This window comes from Odocoileus virginianus, chromosome 14 (assembly GCF_023699985.2).
Source record: "Odocoileus virginianus isolate 20LAN1187 ecotype Illinois chromosome 14, Ovbor_1.2, whole genome shotgun sequence".
In the NCBI taxonomy this organism is placed as follows: domain Eukaryota; kingdom Metazoa; phylum Chordata; class Mammalia; order Artiodactyla; family Cervidae; genus Odocoileus; species Odocoileus virginianus.
The window spans coordinates 60154667-60178595 of NC_069687.1; the positions used below are offsets into that span (position 1 = coordinate 60154667).

General features: G+C 41.8%; 1 protein-coding gene and 1 non-coding gene across 8 annotated transcripts in view; both read left to right on the forward strand.

The window, feature by feature from the left end:
* Positions 1-23929, forward strand: part of ARHGEF28 (Rho guanine nucleotide exchange factor 28) — a 319641-nt gene that overhangs the window by 141618 nt on the left and 154094 nt on the right. For 4 of the 7 annotated variants that reach the window (XM_070476813.1, XM_070476812.1, XM_070476810.1 and 1 more), the window contains exons 5-7: positions 8871-9054; positions 12409-12589; positions 18000-18072. In XM_070476813.1, coding sequence (XP_070332914.1) covers positions 8871-9054; positions 12409-12589; positions 18000-18072 — 438 coding nt within the window. The other 3 variants (XM_020875498.2, XM_020875500.2, XM_020875497.2) reach the window with 2 other exon arrangements.
* On the forward strand, positions 1587-1659 carry TRNAK-UUU (transfer RNA lysine (anticodon UUU)). Its single transcript has one exon. It is a non-coding gene; the product is annotated as a tRNA-Lys (tRNA).

The following is a 23929-nucleotide window of genomic DNA, read 5'->3' on the forward strand; positions in this document are numbered from 1 at the left end:
ACATTTGTCTTAATGGCACATCTGGTGTCTTACACTGATGCAATTATAGTGCCTCTTAAGCAGATAACTAGCTCCTTTAAATTATGATGTTTAATTGTAACCAGAGGGAAACTGCTTTCGAATATACATAGATCTATTTAATGAGTGTTTATTATATTCTTGTATTAAAAAGACCAGACAAATATGTATGACTGGTAAGTCCCCCAATATAGGCTTTCTTAGTTCTAGAGAACCCTGTCTCATATATTATTTTCACTACAGCCCCCTGACCATCTTGGAAACTAGGCTGGGCAGATACTCCTTGCCTTTTACAGATGAAGCAACTTAAAATTTGAGAGTTCAGTGGTCTTTTCTGAGCTGCATCACTGTAGGTGTTCAGCTCTGGGTCTTTCAACTCTTTAATCCGATCCCTTTGCACTAGACAGTGTTGTGTCTGGAGTCTTCATATCTTGTGTCGATGCCCATATTGTACAACTCAGCCTGGGAATGTTCCCAGATTGTGAAAGCCAGAAATTGGATTGCCATTTTTTAGTTCTAAAAAGGATGTTTTAGTGTTCCAGCTGATTTAATACTAGTTCCACAACGTAAATATAGTCAACCTCTATGAGATACAAAGTCCATGAAGTGCATTCCAGGACTGTTTATCCAAATGTGAACTTTCTGGAATGATTGTGTGTGTGGTTGGTGTTTACCCAGATTTTCAGCCAGGGGTTGTCATGATCTGAGTATCTCAAATGTGTCTGATGCAGAGCAGGTGTTTTAGGAAGCTAAAACCTGCCATTATGCCTGTTTAGTCCTCCTCTACCTTTTGGCTTTGTGATCCCACCATGCCTGCCGTGTTGGTGTTGTGCTCCATGGGGCGTCGTGTTTCCATATCTTTCCCATGAGTGTGTTTATATTTGCAGTTCCTATCCTAGACTCACTAAGCTCCGGTCTTCTGTGTGGAAGGTGGATTTGTTTATACACACACCAAAGCCCTTATCAGACTAACCAAATGGAAGATGCCATAATATGCAATCTCTCCTCCCTTTCTCATTGAGAGTCCTGAAAAATATCAGAGATTGTGTGTGGTGCTCATGCCAAATACCCTTCCCCATTCTCCATGTAATTTTTGCTAATAGTTTTTTATTTTTTTTCTGCTCATCATTTTACAAACATCTATAAATTTTCAAATCATGATACATGATGTCGATTGATTAACCTATAATTAACCTTGTAGGTCAAGTAGTTTACTTATTTCTGTTCACACTTTGCTAGAGCTGTAGTTAGCAGATAGGATTTCATGGGCGAGATGTTTATTTTATTGCAAACTAAAATGGGCTGGCTATATGCTTCTGCTTTGTGTCCATGGGTCCTGGCATATAGTAGTCATTTGATTCAATATTTGTCTGCTAAGTGACTTAGATGCACAAATTGAAACCTCTGTGAATATATATGTGGCTTTGGAAACCAGAGTAGAATGTATTTTAATTGATAGGATTTATGTGAATTAAAAAATATATTTTGTTCATAAGTTTATAGGATTGAATACATTTTAGTGACTCTACTCAGGAGTTATGAAACATTGGTAAACTCTAGAAAAGAGAGCCCGGATAGCTCAGTCGGTAGAGCATCAGACTTTTAATCTGAGGGTCCAGGGTTCAAGTCCCTGTTCGGACGCCTTCTGACTTTGGGCAGAAAATCAGAAAAGAGAAGGACTTCTGAACCCTACACAATAGAAGGACTTGTTCAAAAATATTATTTGCTCCTAGATTATTGTCCCCACCACAGGTTTAATATTTTGCTTAATGTTTAAGGCTGTGTCTTGGTGTAGCAGCAAGTGATGTACTTTTTAAGCAATAGCTTGTAAAAGTCAGAAGTATTTTTTGGTCTCATTCATTGGTGAAATTTTTTAGTTAATGAGCTCTTTAAAAATTTTTTTTGTTGGGGTATAGTTGCTTTACAATGTTATATTATTTTCTGTTGTACAGCAAAGCAAATCAGCCATATGTATACACATATCCCCTCTTTTTTGGATTTCCTTCCCAGAGATGATCGGGAAGACAGTGGTATAAACAGGAGGCATAGATCTGGGTTTTGTTTACCAGATATTTATTTAAAGTAGCAGATCTCAACCCTGGCTTTGAATGGCTATAGGATCCCTTTGGAATCTTTAGAAGAGATGGATGCTTGAACCCCACCCCAGAACTTTAACTGTTCTGAGGGAGGCCTTGAACACAGCTCTGTGGGGTGAATGGGGAGAGAGAGGAGGAGACCTACAGACATCACTGAACCCCAGTAATACCAGTGCCCCTCATTCCTTCCTAGCCACATTCATCTCTTTACCCTCAGAAGTGTTATTAGAGTAACCATTATCTTATTTTTTCTCATAGTTTTACCACCCATGTATTTGTATATAATATAGTTTAGTTTTCACTTTTTTAAAAACTTCATATTAATTAAAACTTATTCTGTATATTCTTTTGTGACTTCCTCCCTCAGCATTATATTTCTTAGTTTCTCCTCTATTAGTGTGCAATTCATTTTTATTGTTAGAATATTAGTGTTTTATTATACTGTAACTTCCCTGGTGGCTCAGATGGTGAAGCACCTGCCTACAATGTGGGAGACCTGGGTTCAATCCCTGGGTTGGGAAGATCTCCTGGAGAAGGAAATGGCAACCCACTCCAGTATTCTTGCCTGGAAAATCCCATGGGCGGAGGAGCCTGGTAGGCTACAGTCCATGGGGTCGCAAAGAGTTGGACATGACTGAGCAACTTCACTTTCACTTTCATACTGTAACTTATCCTATTATGGATTGACATTAAGATCACGTCTATTTTTGATCATTTACATTTTTATGCATGCTTCCTGGTGCATACAAAGCACATTCCTCACTGGGGTTTAAACCTAGGACAGGAATCGCTTAGCCATATGATATTAGTGTCTTCAAATTTATTAGATTATGCCACTGTGTTTTCCAAAGTGGATGTGCCAATTCACATTTCCTCTAGCAGTGCACGTGAGTTCCTAAGGGCATGATAATTTATTTTTCATTCTTCCAACCTGAATTTTCTGCTACCTTAGAAGCACAGTCAGACCTCGTGTAGGTGTGATCATGGCCCCGAGTTTGGAGTGAACAGTCTACAAAAGCACCCTCCTTTAGTACCAAGCAAACTGGTCACCTGTGCTCTTGTGCCTCAGGTGCTCTGGTGTATGATCTGTGTTGCAGATCTGTTATCTGTAATCTGTGCTATTTTTCATAGATCCCTGATCCCCAAAAAGCCAGGGCAAGGATGACTCTTTCTGGGACCTTGGGTCTTTGTTGTGACAGGCTCATTTGCCAGGAAGAGAAACTGAGGTGTGGCAGAGAGGGAAGGGTGGGCCTCGTGCCTCTCACCTGTCTGGGGCAGAGGTGCCCCCCTTTATGCCGCGATGGGACTGTTGATTGAGTGTTGCAGCCTGCTGTTCCTTTTTGTGCCCGAGTGATCTTGCTTCTGGGATGTTACAGGTCACACCTTTTAATGTTTTCCATTAGAGCAATGATTAGTAATTCTGTTTTAGTTATATTAGTTCAGATAACTCTGGGCACCAACTAAACAGGAAAAGACACATTTATCTGGTTAAAAAAAAAAAAAAAAAACCCTTCATTTTAATTAAACTCTTCCATGTCTACCAAATTGCAGAACCCCTTTCCACAGCTTGTTTTCCTGACTCCTGTTAAGTATCTGAAGCTCTGTAACAAGCAGAATTATTTATATATGTCATGAATTTCCTACTTCAGGCTCTTTGCTTGACTCTGGGCTCTGAACACCTATATTGAGTGTGAAGCTTGTTCTTAACACATTTTGGGCAGCTTTTTGTTTCCTTCAAACATCAGAAGCTCTTCTCTCCCCCTGCCTTCCCGTTTTCCCAGGAAGCAGGTGGATTCAGAGAGAGAGAGTGGCTCCGGTGAGCGCTCAGCCCCCCAGGTCTGCTGTCCTTGCCCGTGAGCATGGTGTGCGGGTGTGAGGCATCCTGGGACCCTTCGCTGCAATGCTTACACCTGGACACGCCTCTCCTCGAGCAACAATATGCAAAGAAGCTGTCTGGGACTAAAATTAACTGGGTGGGTGCGTATTTGGGGGCAGTTTCTGGACAAAAGATACACAGAGACCAAAAAACCCAACTGCCACTGTTGAAGAGCCGGGAGCAAAAGCAGAATACTGTGCCTGCCTCCTGCACGCAGCGCCACCTGAGTGGGGGCAGTCCACCTAAGCCAGCCATCAGCCATCCTCTGAACACATCCCCACCCTCACCCCGTATAAGGAACAAGCTCTGCTCTGCTCAGGGAAGGAGCAGGCAAGGGAACCTGTTGCTTATTCTCGCTCCCTTCTGCTGCAGCGGGGGCCCCAGGAAAGCCTTGCCTGAATTTCTTGTCTGACTTTTAGTCAATTTCTGTTGACTGGGGGAGGCCAGGAGCTCTGGTTGGTAACAGATGGAGCTAGAGAGGGGAGAACAGGGGGCTGGTTTAGCGGACAGGCCTGGCAGATTCTGCTGGTGGAGGACGCAAGTTCTCTCCACACTCACACCTCAGTCAGGGTGGGTACAGTGAACCACGGGCAGATGTGAGGGTGCTTTAGGGCCTTGCTCCAGGCACTGCAGGGAGTACCACTTAAACAGTTGACACCACACTGCCTTTATCAGGGCTATCATTTTAAAAGGGAGCATGAAAATTTTAGATGTTCCCCTTTGGTCATATTTATTTTGGGAAAAAATTGCATTCCATGTAATCATGGGCATTTCTCACCAGGTTCAGACTGAGATCTGAGATGGAGCCACCCCATCCGAGTGTGGCTCGCTGTAGCTGCGTGCTGACTGGCACCCCGGGCAGTGTACTTGTGTGTGTGTTTATGTGCGTGTGTTGTCACCTGATCCTAACAAGTCTCTTGCTGATTATTATTTAAGAAGGAAAAAAAGTGTCAGTGTCACCAAACGTGCCTTGTTGGGAATCAGTTAAGAGTAAGAAACCTTACTTTCTAATTAAGTGGGTTTAAAAGTCAAAAAGTTAAACAATAAAATAAAGATAAGTTCTTTGGTAGTCTTGGAAAGAAAGCAGGTATATGAAGCTTGTCTGGCGGGGGCACACTGCTTTGTCTGTTTTCGGATGTTTCAGATGTCATTTCACTTGGAGTGGGAGGGGGGCTCTGTGCTGTGTTACAGAGACGGAAGATGGAGCACACGTACAGTGAAGTCTGTGACATTTGCAAATTTGAACTATAAGGCTTTATGCTCATTGATCTGCATGTAGAAATAGTGTAAACCAATGAAAAATGGAAGCTAAACCGTTTTTTTTTGGACCCATGTGCAATGGAGTATTCCCTTCTGATTGTTTCAAATTAGTCTTGTTGGAAGCTGGCTGCAACAGCACAGGCTGCTGGAAAGGCCCGGCTGGGTTTCGGGCCTGAGGAGGGAGAGCCCCACCTCCAGTGGAAGGAGGAGGAGCCCCACCTCCTCTTGAGGAGGGAAAACATGGTTGGAGTTTATTGAGAACTGGAAGTTTGTTTTAATGAGGGTTTTCAAATGCAGAGGAGGCGTGATGGTGGGGGGTGGTGGTGGTAGGGAAGGGAGTTTGATTAGGATTAGATCAAGATCATGGTATAGTGGTTAAATATTGGTTTTAGGGCTTAAACTGTCAATGCTTTCTAGTCAAGCCTTGATATGCCTTGAAGGAAGGTCTTATGAATATTCAGTCTTTTCCTAGGCTGGAGTCTTCCAGGACTAGTGAAGTTATGCTAATGAAGACAATGGAGAAGCAAAATCATGTCGGTGTAGACAGCAAGCTGCGTAGAGATATCAGTAGATTTTGTTTTCAGTGGCCCAGCTGTGTGGGAGTATGTAGTTTGGGTTCATAGATTTTAGTCAAGAGGTATTGATATCAGAGGAAGAACTAAGAATGATAGATGCTTCAAAGAGCATGTGCAGCCGTGTATTAAAAGCTGACTGTCATGGGTACTCATCAGGGAAAGAGCCATTGGTCATTTATTCATTCAACAAGCAAATATTTATAGAGCATATAACTCGCCAGGACTGTGCTAGGATTAAAGACAGATAAGGTCCTATCCTCTGACACTTTCCACTCCAAGGTGAGGCAGTATCCTCTGGATCTCTTTCAGATTACAGTCAGTATTACTTAACTGGAGGGTATGTGCAACTCAGATCCTTACTTCAAACTTATTCCGACAGATCTTGAATATTAGCATTTTCGCGTTCAGTTGTTAAGACTGCATATGTTTTAAGGTGTGTCTTGATGTCTGTGGAGTTCATAGGCTTAGCTTTTCTAAATATAAACAAGTATATTCTTTTACATGCTTCCAGTATAATGTTTATCATGGGCCAGCTGTGTTCCAGGTACTGAGTCATAGTAGAAATACGGTGTACAAACTCTATACAAATTAGATGAATTAAACATACACAAATGATTGAGATTTTTAACAGTCACTTGTCATTCAACTCAATAAATACTGAATGACTTCAGCAGGCTCCTCTGTCCTTGAGATTTTTCAGGCAAGAATACTGGAGTGGATTGCCATGTCCTTCTACAGGGGATCTTCCCACCCCAGGGATTGAACCCCGGTCTCCTGGGTTGCAGGAGGATTTTTTTTTTTTTTTTTTTTTTTTTACCACTGAGCCAACTTGGAGGCTCTTTAGTTCTTCTTCGCTTTCTGTCATAAGGGTGATATCATCTGCATATCTGAGGTTATTGATATTTCTCCCAGCAATCTTGATTCCAGCTTATGCTTCCTCCAGCCCAGTGTTTCTCATGATGTACTCTGCATATAAGTTAAATGAGGAGGGTGACAATATACAGCCTTGATGTACTCCTTTCCCTATGTCCAGTTCTAACTGTTGCTTACTGACCTGCATACAGATTTCTCAAGAGGCAGGGCAGGTGGTCTGGTATTCCCATCTCTATCAGAATTTTACACAGTTTGTGGTGATCCACATAGTCAAAGGCTTTGGTATAGTCAATAAAGCAGAAATAGATGTTTTTCTGGAACTCTTTTGCTTTTTTGATGATCCAACGGCTGTTGGCAATTTGACCTCTGGTTCCTCTGCCTTTTCTAAAACCAGCTTGAACATCTGGAAGTTCACAGTTCATGTATTGCTGAAGCCTGGCTTGGAGAATTTTGAGCATTACTTAAAAGCATTACTGCACTTATGGCAGAAAGCAAAGAAGAACTAAAGAGCCTCTTGGTGAAAGTGAAAGAGGAGAGTGAAAAAGTTGGCTTAAAGCTCAACATTCAGGAAAGTAAGATCATGGCATCCTGTCCCATCACTTCATGGCAAATAGATGGGGAAACAATGAGAAATTTTATTTTTTGGGGCCCCCAAATCAGTGCAGATGGTGACTGCAGCCATGAACTTAAAAGACGCTTACTCCTTGGAAGGAAAGTTATGACTAACCTAGACAGCATATTAAAAAGCAGAGACATTACTTTGTCAACAAAGGTCCATCTAGTCAAGGCTATGGTTTTTCCAGTAGTCATGTATGGCTGTGAGAGTTGGACTCTAAAGAAAGCTGAGTGCCAAAGAACTGATGCTTTTGAACTGTGGTGTTGGAGAAGACTCTTGAGAGTCCCTTGGACGGCAAGGAGATCCAACCAGTCCATCCTAAAGGAGATCAGTCCTGGTTGTTCATTGGAAGGACTGATGCTGAAGCTGAAACTCCAATACTTTGGCCACCTGATGTGAAGAACTGACTCATTGGAAAAGACCCTGATGCTGGGAGGGACTGGGGTCAGGAGGAGAAGGGGATGACAGAGGATGAGATGGTTGCATGGCAGCATGGACTCAGTGGACATGAGTTTGAGTAAATTCCAGGAGTTGGTGATGGACAAGGAGGCCTGGTGTGCTGCAGTCCGTGGCTGCAGTCCGTGGGGTCTCAAAGAGTCAGACACGACTGAGTGACTGAACTGAACTGAACTGAACTGGGCCACCTTGGAAGCCTATATACTATGCTAAATGTTAGCAATAAAAACTTCCAGGATCCCCTCAGCCTATAAGAGGACACAGTCAGGAAACAGCCATAAGACACAGTGGCAAACACCAGCAGTGAAAACCCAGACATGGACCAGGCAAGAGCCCCCATGTCAAGGGGCACGTGAAGAGGCACAGGTCAAGCTTTTTAAGGAAAGTTCTGGTGGGCAGAGGAGCTGTGGGCTACAGTCCATGGCGTCACAAGGAATCGGACATGACTGAGCACAACTGAGTACACACACACACACACACACACACACACAGGCACACACACACACACACACAGAGGTATATGTAGCTTTGGCAACACTGAAACAATCCCAGGAATCTAATAGATGGGTAAAAGTATCTCCGTGATGTCTGAGAGAGGCCATGGACTTAGATTCCATTTCTGCCTCAGCTGTTGAGTGGAGAGGAGCACCTCTGAGGACAAGAGGTGGAAATGAAGGCTCCCTGACACTCATCACTCATGGCCCCATTAGCCTGTCCTGCCAGGGTCAGCATCTCCTTAGCGAACACCTTAGGGAGTTGATGATGTCTGTTTCCGAAAGATGGTGCTCTCCTAGCACTTGTTTTCTCCAGATGGCTTCACTGAACATGAGTGGAAGGTGAACATGCCCCGTGGGGATAGAACAGCGTTGTACCAGTGATGAGCAAAGCTGGCTCCAATGCCTGCCTGGCCTGGCACAGGTCACTGACCTTTCCGTGTCTGCAAAGCGAGGTGTTTGAATCAGATGTTTTTGATTGTTCCTGCCAGCTCTTCCATGCTTACTATTCCTGTTCTTACTCTGACAATCTCTTGGAGAAAATATGTAAGGTAAACTTTTTAAATGGAGGCACTGTTAATAATGCCGCATGTCTTTTCTTTTCAGTTTCCCTGCATAGGGAGTCTCTTCTGCACCTGGCTGTGAGATGGGGCCTCACTAAGCTTTCCCAGCTCCTCCTGTGTCTCCCTGGGGGAGTCCAGGCCCTGACTTTGCCCAACGAGGAGGGTGCCACACCATTAGACTTAGCTTTACGTGGTGGACACTCCAAGCTGGTTGAAGACATCACAAAGTGAGTTTGGCTGCTTGATGGATTCTAAGTCTACTTCTATAAAATCTTCCAAGCATTATGGAAAAATTAAAGATAACCAAGCCACAAGCTAACATTTGGTTTATAGTTTACCATTAGTTTCCATGTATAAAGTATAGATATACACATCATATATAAACAGATATAGAGTTATATTTGGTATTCACATTTCATGGGGGAGAGGGAGTCAGGAAAAGTCTCTTAAAAGGCTCCATGGTGGGGGAGGTGGCTACAGTAAGAAAAAATATGTTGGGAAGCACTAGCCTAACCCTGACTTATCTTTCATTATTTTAAGTGTCGCTTCTTCAGAGAGGCCTTCTACATTCTGATCTTTTATGATTATGATTAAAGTGTTAATTGTGACTGTAATTATCATTAATTTATAATATATATCATAATTTATGATTTTATATATAATAATCATTTATTTCATATATGTCTCCATTCTAAATCATTTGGGGACTGAAACTTATTTCTGTTTTACCTGCTGTGTTCAGCATATACATTCATTGAAAGACAGTAAGTTTTTGTTGAATCAATGAATAACAAACCCTAAGATACTATGTAGCCAATGGGCTGGTTAGTAGGATCTAGAAATAATGGAAGTGAAATAATTTGTCAAATGTAAAGTCCTCAGTTTTGAGGATGATACCAACATTTTCAATGTGTATTACTTAGAATGGTTCAGATTGGTCATTATTATTAGTTTTTACTTATGATTAGAGGACTCCTATACAATGATTTCCTTGACTTAGCATGTGGAAGCATGACTTAGCATGGGAAGCAGCAATGAACATTGCAAAGTATTACATAAATATTAAATATTATCAGTGTTATTACATGGTTTGTCTTCATGGACTGGTTCTTTTCATTTGGCCCATGGAACTCATTGTAATTAATTTATGTTTGTATGCTACCCGAGTAGATGTTGAAGTCACAACTTTCTATTTTTGTTCTCACTTGGTCAAATGAACACCAACTAAGGAAAGAGCCCATCCTAATGGAACTGCCCTTGTGTTTGCTCTCACGACCACACTTTCTTTACCTGAAAAGGGCAAGGCGGGACCACTTCCTTGACTTTGTCATTGTGGATAGTTCAGGGTTACACTGAGGACCTGGTGCATCACTTCTTTGTGCTTGGCAGCTTTGTATCTTTCTATTGTGTCCAAGACCAGAAGATGATATGTATTTTAAAAGTTTACACATCCTCTGTGTCAATAAAATCAAACAACCTGATCAAAAAATGGGCAGAAGATTTAAATAGACATTTCTCCAAAGAAAACATACAGCTGTCCAAAAAGCACGTGAAAAGATGCTCAACATCCATAATTATCAGAGAAATGCAAATAAAAAGTACAATGAGGTATCACTTCATACTGGTCAGAATGGCCATTATCAAATGTCCACAAACAATGAATGCTGGATAGGGTGTCGAGAAAAATGAACCTTCCTACGCTGTTGGTGGGAATGTAAATTGGTACAACTACTATGGAGAACAGTGTGGAGGTTCCTTAAAAAACTAAAAATAGAGTTACAGTATGATCTCACAATTCTATTTCTGGGCATATATCCAGAGAAAAACATAAACTAAAAAGATATATGCACCTGAGTGTTCATGGCAGCGCTGTTTACAGTAGTCAAGATATGGAAGCAACGTACATATCCACTGACAGAAGAATTGACAGAGAACATATGGGGTATATATATACACATATATATGTGTGTATATATATGTGTGTACAGACACACAATGGAATATTACTCTAACATAAAAAAGAATGAAATGATGCCTTTGGCCACAACATGGATGCATCTAGAGGTCATCATCCTAAGTGAAGTGAATCAGACAAAGACAAATATCAATCATCCGTGTGTGGAATCTAATTTAAAATGATACAAACGAACTTACTTACAAAGCAGAAACAGATTTACAGATATTGAAAACAAATTTATGGTTATCAAGGGGGAAACGTGGTGAGTGAGAGCTTGGGGTGAACATATGCATACTATTATATATAAGAGATGATCAAAGAGGACGTACTATATAGCACAGATATACTCTGTGATAACCTATAAGAGAAAAGAATCTAAAAAAGAATGAATATATGTATAACTGGATCACTTTGCTATATATCTGAAACTAACACAACATTGTAACTCAGCTATATGTCAATAAAACTAAAATTAAATGTTTGCTCATCTAATAAATTCATTCATGATGGGATTAGGAGTAGACTGTAAGCTAAATTCTGATTACGTGATGGAACTTCCATTTTCTAAATTAATTACAAGACTCTTATTGCTTAGGCTGAATTATTCACTTCAGTGGCTTGCTGTTAGCAAGGGGAGTTATTTTCTAGAAGATTCTAAAGTCCCTGCCAGTAATTATGTCAAGAGTGTGGGGAGATGCCCCAAATCTTAGAGTAAGAGTGTTCTTAATGGATCTGTCGTGCCATGTGATGGAGACAACATTGATGTGGTTGGAACTATACTCTAATTTGCAAATATGCAAATGTTCATTGGCAAAGTGATGTCATGGAAGGAGAGGAGAGAGGCATAGAGCTAGTTCTGTGAACGGAAGGACCTGGGAGCACCTGTGTGCTGTGGCAACACGCTGAAGTGGGCTGTTACCTGGGAGCACCAGCATCTCCCTCCTGACCCCTCTTTATCGACCTATAGACCATCCAGAATATTGTGACTGTAACCGAGAAGCCTACAAAGGGCTAATAATAATGAACATGCAGTTGTTCTCTGCCACAACAGAAAATGAGCTGATACTCAGAATTTAGTTTGAGGATATTGTTCCTTTGTCTATGAGTGATTTCAAGAAATCAACATGATCAAATTCACGCTCGTTTTCATTTGCATGAAGAAATGATTTACAGCAGTGGACCAGTGTGTTATGAATATCTTGTTTGTAACATCCAAACCTCACCATTCTCCCTAGAGATCATATCTGTTTTCCACTGTAATCACCTAATAAACCTTCAGCTGCCAGCTGATTTGTTCTACTACATGTGGTGCCATTAAGGCCAGAGGCATCTTTTCAGATTAAAAGGAGAATGAAACATTGAGGTAAAGCCCTATGTTTACAAGTCAGTACTGTTGCATTAATTATGTAACTCTTTTAAGTATATAATATATGTGAGCAGCTTTTCAACTGATGACTTCTCTAGGTGGGAAAACAAAAATGGCTTTATTAGGATGTGTTTATATGGTCTTCTGTACCTATTTTCATTAGGAAGCTTTTGTGGATTGTTTGGCCAGTGGGCTTGTGATAATATCAGGGCTGATGAGGGGCACTGTGATTGTGGGTTTTGACTTTTGGTGTTTCAGCTTCCAGGGCAGATGTTCCCCAAGTTTCTCCCGCCTGCAGCTCAGCGAAGATGCCTCTCTGCGGTATATTCACTCATCAGAAACCCTGACCCTGACGCTTAACCACACAGCTGAACATTTGCTGGAGGCAGATATTAAACTCTTCAGAAAATACTTTTGGGATAGAGCCTTTCTCATCAAGGTTTGTGCCCTTTATTGTGGTATAAGATAATAACTCATGCTTTTTGAGAGTTCAGACAGCAAACCAGTTATCTGGGGAACGGTATTTTTTTTTTGAGAGGTAGCACTTTGTTTTTTTCCAATGGGACTTGGAGGGACATGGAACTGGAAACTGTTACACCAGTAGAATGAAGATTATTATATAATATTTTGGCAGTAGTCATTTGTATAATATTGTTCCCTTTTCATGAGCCAGCATCACTGATGTTGAATTTTAATATTCTAAAGTTGGATATTTGCTATTAATTTACTGATTATATTATCATTCTTATCTAAAGCAGTTGCCTTTAGGGTTATTTTACATGAATAATACCTTCTTCTGGGATTTCTTAAGACTCAGATATAGTTAAGCCTTTGTTTCAGTGTACAACTTCTTCTTGAATGGGGCCTGGCTACTTGAGACTAGTACTTTTTCAAAGATATTTTTCCCCCTCCCACCATTGCCCAAACATCAGCTTTGAGTGTTATTATAGCATGCCCACCTTAGGTTTAAAATGTCTTATCTTCATTATTATTATTTTTTGGGTCAAATTTCAAACCTTAGAAAACAGATTTATATATTTTAATTATTATTAAGCAGAATGTTCTTTTGTGTATAAGGGCTTCAGTCAGTTTAGTTGCTAGTGCTCACAGGTATAAAGGATTTACTCACCAGAATGTGTGACACCCTCTGGCAACCTCCCAACCCCCAGTCTTCTCAAGCACATCCATTAATAAGCACCACCAAAAAAAAAGCACCAGTTTCACGACAGTTTAGGCTTTACAAAGTAAACAGTCAGTTTAGAAAACAGATACTGTTATCAGTTTTGACTTTTGTAAAATGTTTGCTTTATATAGCTAAATGAAAGATTTAACCATAAATATTATATACAAAGCTTATAACTTACTCCATATAGGGTTTTATTAAACAATTAAAATGAAACATGCTCTTCAGAGTATAAACTACCCCTGTTTGTTGAGTTTAGGGAGTTTCTTTTTTTTTTTTTTAATTCGTGCTCAGGTACAACTGACTTGTCTGACCCCAGTCTGTAGCTTGCCAGGCTCCTCTGTCCATGGAATTCTCCAGGCAAGAATACTGGAGTGGGCTGACATTTCCTCCTCCAGGCCATCTTCCCGATGCAGGGATCGAACCCACATCTCCTGTGGCTCTTGTGGCCCCTGCATTGGCAGGCGGATTCTTTACCGCTGAGCTACCGGGAAAGCCCAAAAGATTTAACCATGAATATTATATAGCAATGATTATTGCTTTCTCCGTATAGGGTTTTCTGTTTTTTTTTTTTTTAAACAAAAATGAAACACGCTCTTCAGAGAGTGTGAACTACCTTTGTTTGCTGCGTTTAGGGAGTTTCAGTTCAGTTCCGCTCAGTCGCTCAGTTGTATCTGACTCTGCGACTCCATGAACCTCAACACGCCAGGCCTCCCTGTCCATCACCAACTCCCGGAGTTTACTCAAACTCATGTCCACTGAGTCCGTGAGGCCATCCAGCCATCTCATCCTCTGTCATCCCCTTCTCCTCCTGCCCTCAATCTTTCCCAGCATCAGGGTCTTTTCAAATGAGTCAGTTCTTCACATCAGGTGGCCAAAGTATTGGAGTTTCAGCTTCAACATCAGACCTTCCAATGAACACCCAGGGCTGATCTCCTTTAGGATGGACTGGTTGGATCTCCTTGCAGTCCAAGGGACTCTCAAGAGTCTTCTCCAATACCACTGTTCAAAAGCATCAGTTCTTCAGCACTCAGCTTTCTTTATAGTCCAACTCTCACATCCATACATGACTACTGGAAAAACCATAGCCTTGACTAGATGGACCTTTGTTGACAAAGTAATGTCTCTGCTTTTTAATATGCTGTCTAGGTTAGTCATAACTTTCCTTCCAAGGAGTTTAGTGTATGATTTTCTGGCCTATGGTATTTCCTCATTGTGCTTAAGGGTACTTTTAAATATGCAGAAGCCCTCAGCTATATCCATGGCTTCTCACCCAGGCCCCAGGGGTGGATTTTCTGTACGAACTGAGGCTGGGCCTGGCCCAGCAGCCTTGCTCAGGGTGAGTGCCTCTCCCTGCAGCTTCCTAGGGGCAGAGCTCAGCAATATGTGTGTCCTCAGAGGGGACACTCAGACCTCAGCAGGACCACCAAGCTCCTACAAGGCGAGAGTGTGCTCCGCGGAGAGCCAAAATTCTGAACATTTCTTTCATTATAAAAACCTCCAGCTTCTTAAGTCAGATTCATAATTTCTCATAACCTATTTGAGATCATTTTTACTGATGACTTTGGGAGATTTAGGATGGGTAAATCTAGATGCTTTAATAACTGACTGTAGTGGATTATACTATAACAAAGACCAACTGAAGGTTACTTTCCAGTGTATCAGAGATTTTCATTTTATGGAAAACACTTGGTAAAAGAAGAATCCATTGCAGTGGGATGGCCTTGTGTTCCAAGTATCAGCATCCCTTTTTTTAATCCTTCCTGCCCTGACCTGTTGGTTGGGTGGTGCATAGGGAGGCTGGGAAGGGACTGAGGCCGAGGTTCTTCTGGAAATTGTGATGTCATAACTTACAGTAAGAAATATATTTGGTCTCAGTCCATGGTTCTTGGCTCGTAGCTCTCCAGACCTTTGGGATTTCCTAAATGTTGAGCAGACTAGTGTGTGTTTTGTTGTTGTTGTTACGTTAATATGGAAACTTTAGGAAAGCGCTTAGGGATGGATAGGGGCTAGTTACCATGAGACCCACCCACTTTCAGTCCTACCTCCTTGACCTCCAGGGAGGGGAAAGGACCTGAAGATAGAGTTTCATCACCCAAGGACAAAGATTTAATCTAGCATGCCTACTTAATAAAGCAAGCCTTCATTAAAACCCCAGAGGACTGGATTCGGAGATCTTTCCAGTTGGGGAACTGGTTGGAAGTGCTGGGTGACTGGCCTGCCTGGAGTGGCACGGAAGCTCCGTGCCCTTTCCTCAGACCCTGCCCTCTACATCTCTTCCATCTGGTTATTCCTGAGTTGTATTCCCTTATATATATATAGCTTATATATATATATATATATATATAGCTTATATATATATATAGCTTATATATATATATAGCTATGTATTAGAGTTACCATGTATTCTCTTATATCATTATAAGTTATTTTCTCTTATAATAAACCTGGAAGCTGGTAAGTAAAGTGCTTCTATGTTCTGTGAGCTGCTCTAGTGAATCAGTTGAACACAGGAGGGATTGTGGGAACATCTCATTTATAGTCAGTTGGACAAGTCCAGGTAAATGTAAGCAGGTAGCGATCATCATATGGGTTGTCCCCACTAAAGTTTTACAATTTAGGTTAACATGTGAAATTATATGTAGTGTGATGAAATATTTATTTATTAAATCTTAGGCATCTAAAAGCCTGTTTTTATGTAATAGCTATAGACAGTGACTTTGCTTTGAGAGACTCATTTGTCCTCGAGGCAGCTTCTGTGTCTGGGTTCAGGCATTACTCAGTTATCTTCAGCCTTCTAGCACAACGACAACAAAACCTGCTGCAGAAACCTGAGTTTGCTCTTTAGGATACAAGACCTGTGCAGGTGATGGTGATCCCATTCAGAAGCAATCCTTGTTCTGAGTTGTAACAGATTCATGTTATTATGTGATATTATAGCTGACACTGGTAGACTGATCATTTCTAATAAATATTAAATACTGAAAATGACAGGTTTGTGTTAAATATCCAAAGTGTAAAGGTAGTTATTAGGAAATTAAATAGGCAAAATATTAGCTCTATCTTTAATCAGGTTTTTGTTCTTTCCACATAACAAAGTTTTTAATGTTAATCGGATGCTGATTATTTAGTTTTAGAACTTGGCTAAAATGAATATATAAGATGGCTGGGAAATGTAAGTGTTCTGAAGATGTAACCAAAATTACTCGCAAGAATAAAAATTAAGTTTTAATACACCCCATTTAAAGAAGTATTTCCTTACTTTGCAATAAGAAACCAGCATTGCCTGATGTCATTTTTGCATAGACTTGCCAGTTGCCTTTGAGACTCGGGTTTGGGGGTTAAGGCTGGCCTCCAGGCAAACACATGGAGTCCGTGGCTGTCTCTGGCCTTGAATCCGTGTGGTCAGTCCTCTTTCAGCCCCAGGTACTCATCCTGTCAGGCTTCCCTGGTGGCCCCGGCGGTAAGGAATCTACTGCATTGCAGGAGTCCTGGGTTCAGTTGGGAGGGCCCCCTGAAGAAGGGGATGGCTACTCACGCCGGTATTTTTGCCTGGATAATCCTATGGACAGAGGAGTCTGGCGGGCTACATTCCATGGGGTTGCAAACAGCAGGACACGATTTAGCAACTAACGCTTTCCCTCATCCTGTCATTTCCTTGGTACTTCCCCAGACATACCTGCTCTGGTCCATCCTTTCATTCCATCATGGGCCTTAAAAGAGTGAGTACTGTGTCCTGGGAGTCAGGCTAGGGACAGGTAATAGCCACAGAGGCTGGGTGACTGGGGACTGCTTGTTCCCTGCCTCTTTGTGATTTGGTCAATTATGTATATTTTCCTGTTCTTTTTGCTCTGGCTGCCGGATGTTCTGACATAGTCATGAGCAAGCCCGTGATGCACTGAGCTGAAAAACATGCCCACGGCAGAGGGTGGGGAGGTGGTTTAGGGGTCTCTGTCAGTTGGAGGGTTGCCTGCCCCAGTTCGCCCGTGTATTTGTTTTGGAACATGTGCTGATGCAGGGTTGGATAGTTTTTGACACATCAACGCATAATTCTGTCTCTTCACATTTTCATCGACTATGTGGAATCCATCTGAAAAGGAAGTACAGAGGGCTGTAAGGATAACCTGATTCTATCTACGGCTCATGACCCCGTCTCGGCCAGGAACAGCCTGATGCTGCCTGTGCCAACCTGCAGCCCTTGGCCTGTGCCCATCCTGGGTCCTCCAGGTATCAGCGGTCCTCTCTGTATGAGTGTTTCCCGCCGCTCTCCAGGCCCTGATCCCTGTGTCTTAGGGTGTGAATGGGAGTCTAGGCAGGCAGATCTGTAAAACAGCAGCTCCTCTTACTGATTTCAAGCTTTGCTCTTCTATGTCCCCCTTTTGGTTCATATCTCATGCTCCTGAGAACCTTCTGGTGTTGTGATCAGGGGAAGCAGTGAGAACCACTGGCGGAGACAGCTTTGGCCCTCGTCTCGGGTTCCTTCCACCATCTAGCATCATGCGGGCTGCTGTTTCATGTTCCCCGACACCCCATCTGCCCTCACCTCCCCTGGCTTTGCCTCTGGCTGTTTTACCTCTCAGATCCTGGATTGTGATCTGCATCTCTTGCTGCATATCTGAAGCCTCAAACAGCTTTCACTGATTTTTTTTTTCCCTGCCTTTCTTAGGCTCTTGAAGAGCAAGAAACCACGTCAGAGGAGAAACCAGATATGCCCTCCAGTGCTGCAGAAACTGAAGAAGGTATGCATGCTCCTTCCCCACCTGGGGAACTCAGAAAGTACTCAAGATTCTTTAGTCAACTGGGAGTTGAAGTGTGTGGAGAAGGAGAGCCGGAGCCGATGGACTCGGAGGCAAGAGTAGGGTGCTCTGGGGCAGCAGGGCCCAGAGTTCCTCCAGCAGCACTGATCAAAGGTACTGTGTGTTTCCACTTTTTATTCAGTTAGCATTTGGTGGTTTCCTCCCACAGTGCTTGGGGACCTCTCCTGATACGCAGAGGGCGTTCCCCTCATTACCGAGGTCAGTCTGTTCCCTTCTGTCCTCTGTCACTCTCCTGATCTCCAGCTCATTCCACCACTGTGGAGCCTCTGCGCTGCGCTGGGCAAGTGGGTCCTGCAGGATGGAGCTTGTGAGGGCGTTCTGATTGTCATAGGGTCTGGGGAGCTCCGCTGATGTGTAGAGGTGAGTGGTGAGGGGTGCTGTCTCAGGGTACAGGCGGCCCCACCCAACCCAGGTTGTTCTGCACAGTGGTTCACATTGCTGACGATGCTTCAGAGGCTGAAAGTCCAAATCTGCTCGAGGTGGGTGTCCACAGCAAGAGGTGTGTATTTAAAAACACATCCTCACTACCCTGTTCCACATCATAACGGGGAGTCGTGTTGACGGCACACTTGCATGTAACATCCAGCTTGTTTGTAGGAATATGATACTTTCTTGTTTTCTACAACTTGGCACCTTATTAGGGCATGTGATCTCTACTTCAGTTTAGGTTCTTTCCCCTTTAACACATACAAGTAGATCTGATCTGTTGGCAAGTCCTAGTGACAAGTCCAGTTTAAAAAAAAATCTCTTTTTTAAGTTATGAAAGTATGATAACCCATTTACAGGAGACTTGGAACATACAGAATAAGGTTGCATATGGTTCCATTGTATATTACAATTGTTTTTTAAGTAGATAAATTAAGATTTTTAGTTGGAGTTTCAATATCAAACTCTCAAAAATTAATAGAATGACTATACAGAGAAGTAGAAGTATATAGTAGACCTGAAAAGCACTATAAACCAATTCAACATAATTAAGATTTATACAATTTTCACGCAATAGTAGGATACAAATTCTATTCAAATTCCCGGAGACTGTAAACTCAGAGGCACTGGAACATATCCAGGGACATAACACAAGGTGCAAAAAATGTCATGGTCTAGAGGTATTGAAATACTATAGAGTCTATTCCCTTATCACTGTGGAATTATGTTGGAAATCAACATCAAAAGATATCTGTAAATAATCCACATATTTTCAAGTGTAATGCAACATTTACAAAGAGAGATCTTTGACTTAGACATTGAAAGACTCAGTAAAGTTAGAATGAGAAAAACACAGAAAGTGATTGCAGAGAAAGCATTTAAATGAGACGGTAATATCAAAAGAGAAATTAATATTAAAGATATTTTAAAGAAAATCCCATGTATTTGGAAATTAAATGTCCACTTTTAAATGACGGGTGTATCTAAGAAGCCGTAACAGGGAACATTAGAAAATATTTTTAATAGAATAAAAATGAAAAGAGTTTATCAGAATTTATTGCATGCAGCTGAAGCTGCTTAATGCAGTTAAATAGAGTCTTGAATAATGTATGAAAACAACGGGCACTAGCATAAAATTTTGTGAAATTTGAATAAAATCTGTACTTAATAAAATACAGATAACTTCCTGTTTTTGTTTTTGTTTTTTTTTTTTTACAATGTAGTACTTATTTATATTCTCAGAATTGGATTAGAAGTTTTAAGCCTTATTCACACTTTTTAAAAATCACTAAGATAATAAATTTTCTAGACTTTTAGCAGTAATACTAGATGCCAAATACATGGAAGTATATCAAAGTTTTGAGTGAATATAAATTAGAAATCTAGTATTCCTATTTAGTCAAATAAGAGGAATCAAAATGTCATAATTTTTCTAGCTAGGCAAAAATTTATAAATTTCCTAAAATATACATTATATTATACATACTGTATACACGTATGTATACAAAAGCTTTTCTACTACTTTTGATAAGGACTTGAGAAAGAACAACAACAACAACAAAAAGAAATTGGGAAACATGATGAAATGGGAGCGCTGAATATGAAATAGAAAAAGTGAAGCAAACTAAATAAAAGTAAGCGATCATCATATAGTCTAGTTGTTTTTAAACGTGGCTGCTCATTAGAAAGACATCTAGAGTTTTGGAGAAAAACAACAATATTTAGGCATTTGTATTTTTCAAGAAATTCCAAGGTAATTCTATTATGCGTCTGAATTTAAAAAGTGATTACAGGTTTCTGTATTAAATGGCAGTTTTAGTGATATAGAATTCTGTTATTTTCTGTTGACCTATCATGATACAATGATATCATGTAATAGTTACATAATCACAATAGTAGAAGATGTTTTTGCTATTTCATATTTTTACTATTTAAAGAAGTTATACTTTTTACTGTTTAAAAAAGAATAGTAGAAGATGGGGTTGACAATTTGGAACTGGCACGGAAAAACAAGCTGTCCCGGCACATTATATGTGCTTCAGGAGTCATAGGCAAATAATACTGAGAGAACTTTGTAGAGTATGATGGTGGAGTAGCCAGGGAAAGCTTCTTGGTGGAGGTGACCCCAATGCTGTGATCTAATAGAGGGAAGGGAATTCTAGACAATAGGAATATGCTCAGTACAGAGTCCTGAACCAGATAATGCACTGGGGAAAATGCAGGTCACTTTTTGGCCCTGGAGTATAGGGGTGTGTGTGTGTGTGTGTGTGTGAGAGAGAGAGAGAGAGAGAGGCCAGGAATATAGGCCTGAAAGGGTAAGCAGATCAGCAGGCTTGTACACAAGGCAAGGAATCGGAATTCCACCCTGACAGCTCTGGAAACTGTTTTAAGCAAATTAGTTCAGGTTGTTATTTAGGAAGCTCACTCTTCGAGACTGTGGAGAGTGAGTGAGAGGGGCCGGGGGCTGCCACACAGAATGCGGAAGAGGGTCTGCACCGGAGCAGTGTGAGGAGATTGGAGATGGAGGGATGGAGGGGGACTGTCCTGAAGGTGTAGGACGTCAGGTGGGTGTCAGTGGTGAGGGAGAAGGGTGATTCTTCCATTCTTGTGTGTCGCCGAGTAGGATAGGCCTTAAGAAGCAGGATCATGACAAAATAAGTACTCAGTTTTAGACAAGTTGAATTTGGTGGACCCCAGGGTCAGCCATATTAATATACCTGGCTGCCAGTTGGACTGAAATCACTCAATCAATAAGCAAAAGAATTTGGATAGAAACACAAGTTCTCTAATGCACAATAATTACTGTGTATATTTTATAGACCTTATAGACAATGCTTGGATGTTTATACCCTTGGAAGACATGTTAGAAACTGTGTACACATTTCGGCAGAGGGCAGTATTTAGCTAAAATGAAAACATCCAATTTGTTTTTGTTCATTCAAAAGCCTGCAGGCAACTCAACTGGAAGAACAAAACCTTTTGAGTGTAAGAGTTTGATTCCCCCCCACCACTTTAAGCTCCCAAAGTAAACTTTCCCTTTGAGATATCATAGAAGATTCTTAATAGATCATGTTTTTCTACTCCTCCTGGGGTATAGGGGGATGTTTTAAGTGTGTATATGTAGCTACCATTGATTAAAAGACAATAATAGCTTTAATTTGGAAATATACTTGTTCCCTATTACTGTGATAAATGTTTTTATTACTGTCTCTGAATCAATTATGTTTCCATAATTTCATGATTGTAATTGTTCTCCCAGAATGATGAGATGTTATTCCAAATGAAATAAATGGCCATAAGGTCACCTCATTTTCACTATGCTTGGACGAATAAGCTAATTATTAGTGTGTATCGATCCACCAGCTGACTCTGTTTTGTCTCTTGCCTCCTTTGTCCTTATTTGATCTCCTATTCTAGTAGTTCCTAGCATTGTACAGAACACCAACCTTGGATAATGCTCTGAAGAATAAGAATTCTTTGCCCAAACAAGTAGAGATGCTTACGTGAAACCCCTCTGGTGGAAATGTGTGTCAGTTGCTCAGCTGTGTCCAACTCTTTGCAACTTTGCAAATCAAGAATACATTTAATGTTTTGTGGGTTCTAGTAAGTCTCGCAGTCGAGAAACCTGTGTTTCTCATTTAACCCAGCAGTTCTCTAACTTGATAACGGGAGAATCCCTTTTTCTTCGTTCTCAACATCTTATGAAAATGATCTGTGGAAGGTGCTTTGGGAGTGTTGATGTTCATCTCTCCTGATTCTGCCCTTTCTCAAGCTTATTATGTCCTCTCTTTTCACCATCATGTGGATTCTCTCCATCTCTTAGTATGTAATTCTCACACTGAGAAGGGGCTTGGGAGGCACTCTTAGAACTACTCATGGTCATCTTGAGTGCTGAGCTCACAGCCTGCTGTAAATTTGATGTTTGGGAAGCTCTTACCTGCCTGGATTCTATGGGGCCATAAAACACAACCATCGCAATACCACTGACCACTATATGAATCCATTTTCTTCTATTATTTTGCCATTTTAAAAAGCCCTGTGTAATTGTGTGTCTCAAATTTTATGTGACTGGTCTTTTACATTGTTGTCTTCTTACCATAAATTATCTTGCACATTCTCTTTAACAAGGAAATAGGGAGTTGGGCTTGGAACCTGAATGCCAGACACCAAGGGAGAGGGAGAAATTGTCTCCTTCAGGGCCGAGGTGGCAGTTTCAGCCAGCTCAGAGGGGCTTCCCGACCTTGCTGTCTCGTGTGGAAGGCAGAGGGGCCGGGGGTCCACATGCAAGACCTGATCTAGGCAGCAGACACGAACCCTGCACGCCCATTGACTTACTGTTCAGTAAGCCTCTGTTGAGGGCTCCACTCTGCCAGGCACTCATTACGGGTGATGAAGCAGTTCCCCAACAAGACAAAGAGGGAAAAACCTTCATCTCAAGGAGTGTGCTTTCTCTGACTTTCTCTCGCGTCTCTCTGGAGGGACAGGCACTGCTCGAGGTGCTGGGTGTGCTGCTGGGAGCCGAGCCAAGTTTGCACACTCGCAGAGCACATCTCCCCGTGGCCCTGGAGAGGGCCGTTTTTGGGAGTCAGGCATCACATCGTGTACACACGGAGGTGGTAGCTGAGAGAGGTCACGTAGCTCGTGTGAGGTGACGCAGCTTGCTCGGCACTCAGAACTCAGGTGGGTACAGTCGTACCGCCGTGCCGTAGACACCCAGCACCCTTGTCACAGACATTTGTGTGCTTAGGCTTTGGACTGCTGATCCAGGGTCCTGTCCAGCTTCTGTACGGTGGAAAAGCGCAAAACTGGAGTCCTTGCCTGGAAGCGAGCTGTCTTCCGCATGACTGGCCTGTCTGCTATGAGGAGGGCTTGCGACTCACACGCAGAGACATGTCTGATGACAGGCCAGCGACGAGCAGCCTTTGCTCAAACCTCGGCTCTGCCGTGAGCTGACGGCTCTGCAGGCTGCAAGCGACTCCGCTGTGTTTCCTTTTGTGGAAGATGGAGTGGGGCTGTCATTTCATACTTCCTTCAAAATAAGCTGTAAGTGAGAAAATACAGGTGGGGCACCTTGACCGTATCTAACCAGACGCTTAGCCAACGCCATCTCGAGATGCGCGTGAGCTGCCGTGTGCGGCTGCGCTTGGTGGTGGTCATGTGCGTTGCGATGTCAGGACGTGGCTCTTTGTGTCACAGTGACCAGGTGAGCGGATTTTTCTCTTGAACGTCCTTTAGACGGGGTGCAGCTCGTCTCTGTGCTCTGAGTGCAGTGGGAAGAGGGTGTTGTGTGGTGGAGTCTTCTTTTTTCTAAAAAGGTTTTATCAAAGTATAGTTGGTTTACAATGTTGTGTTT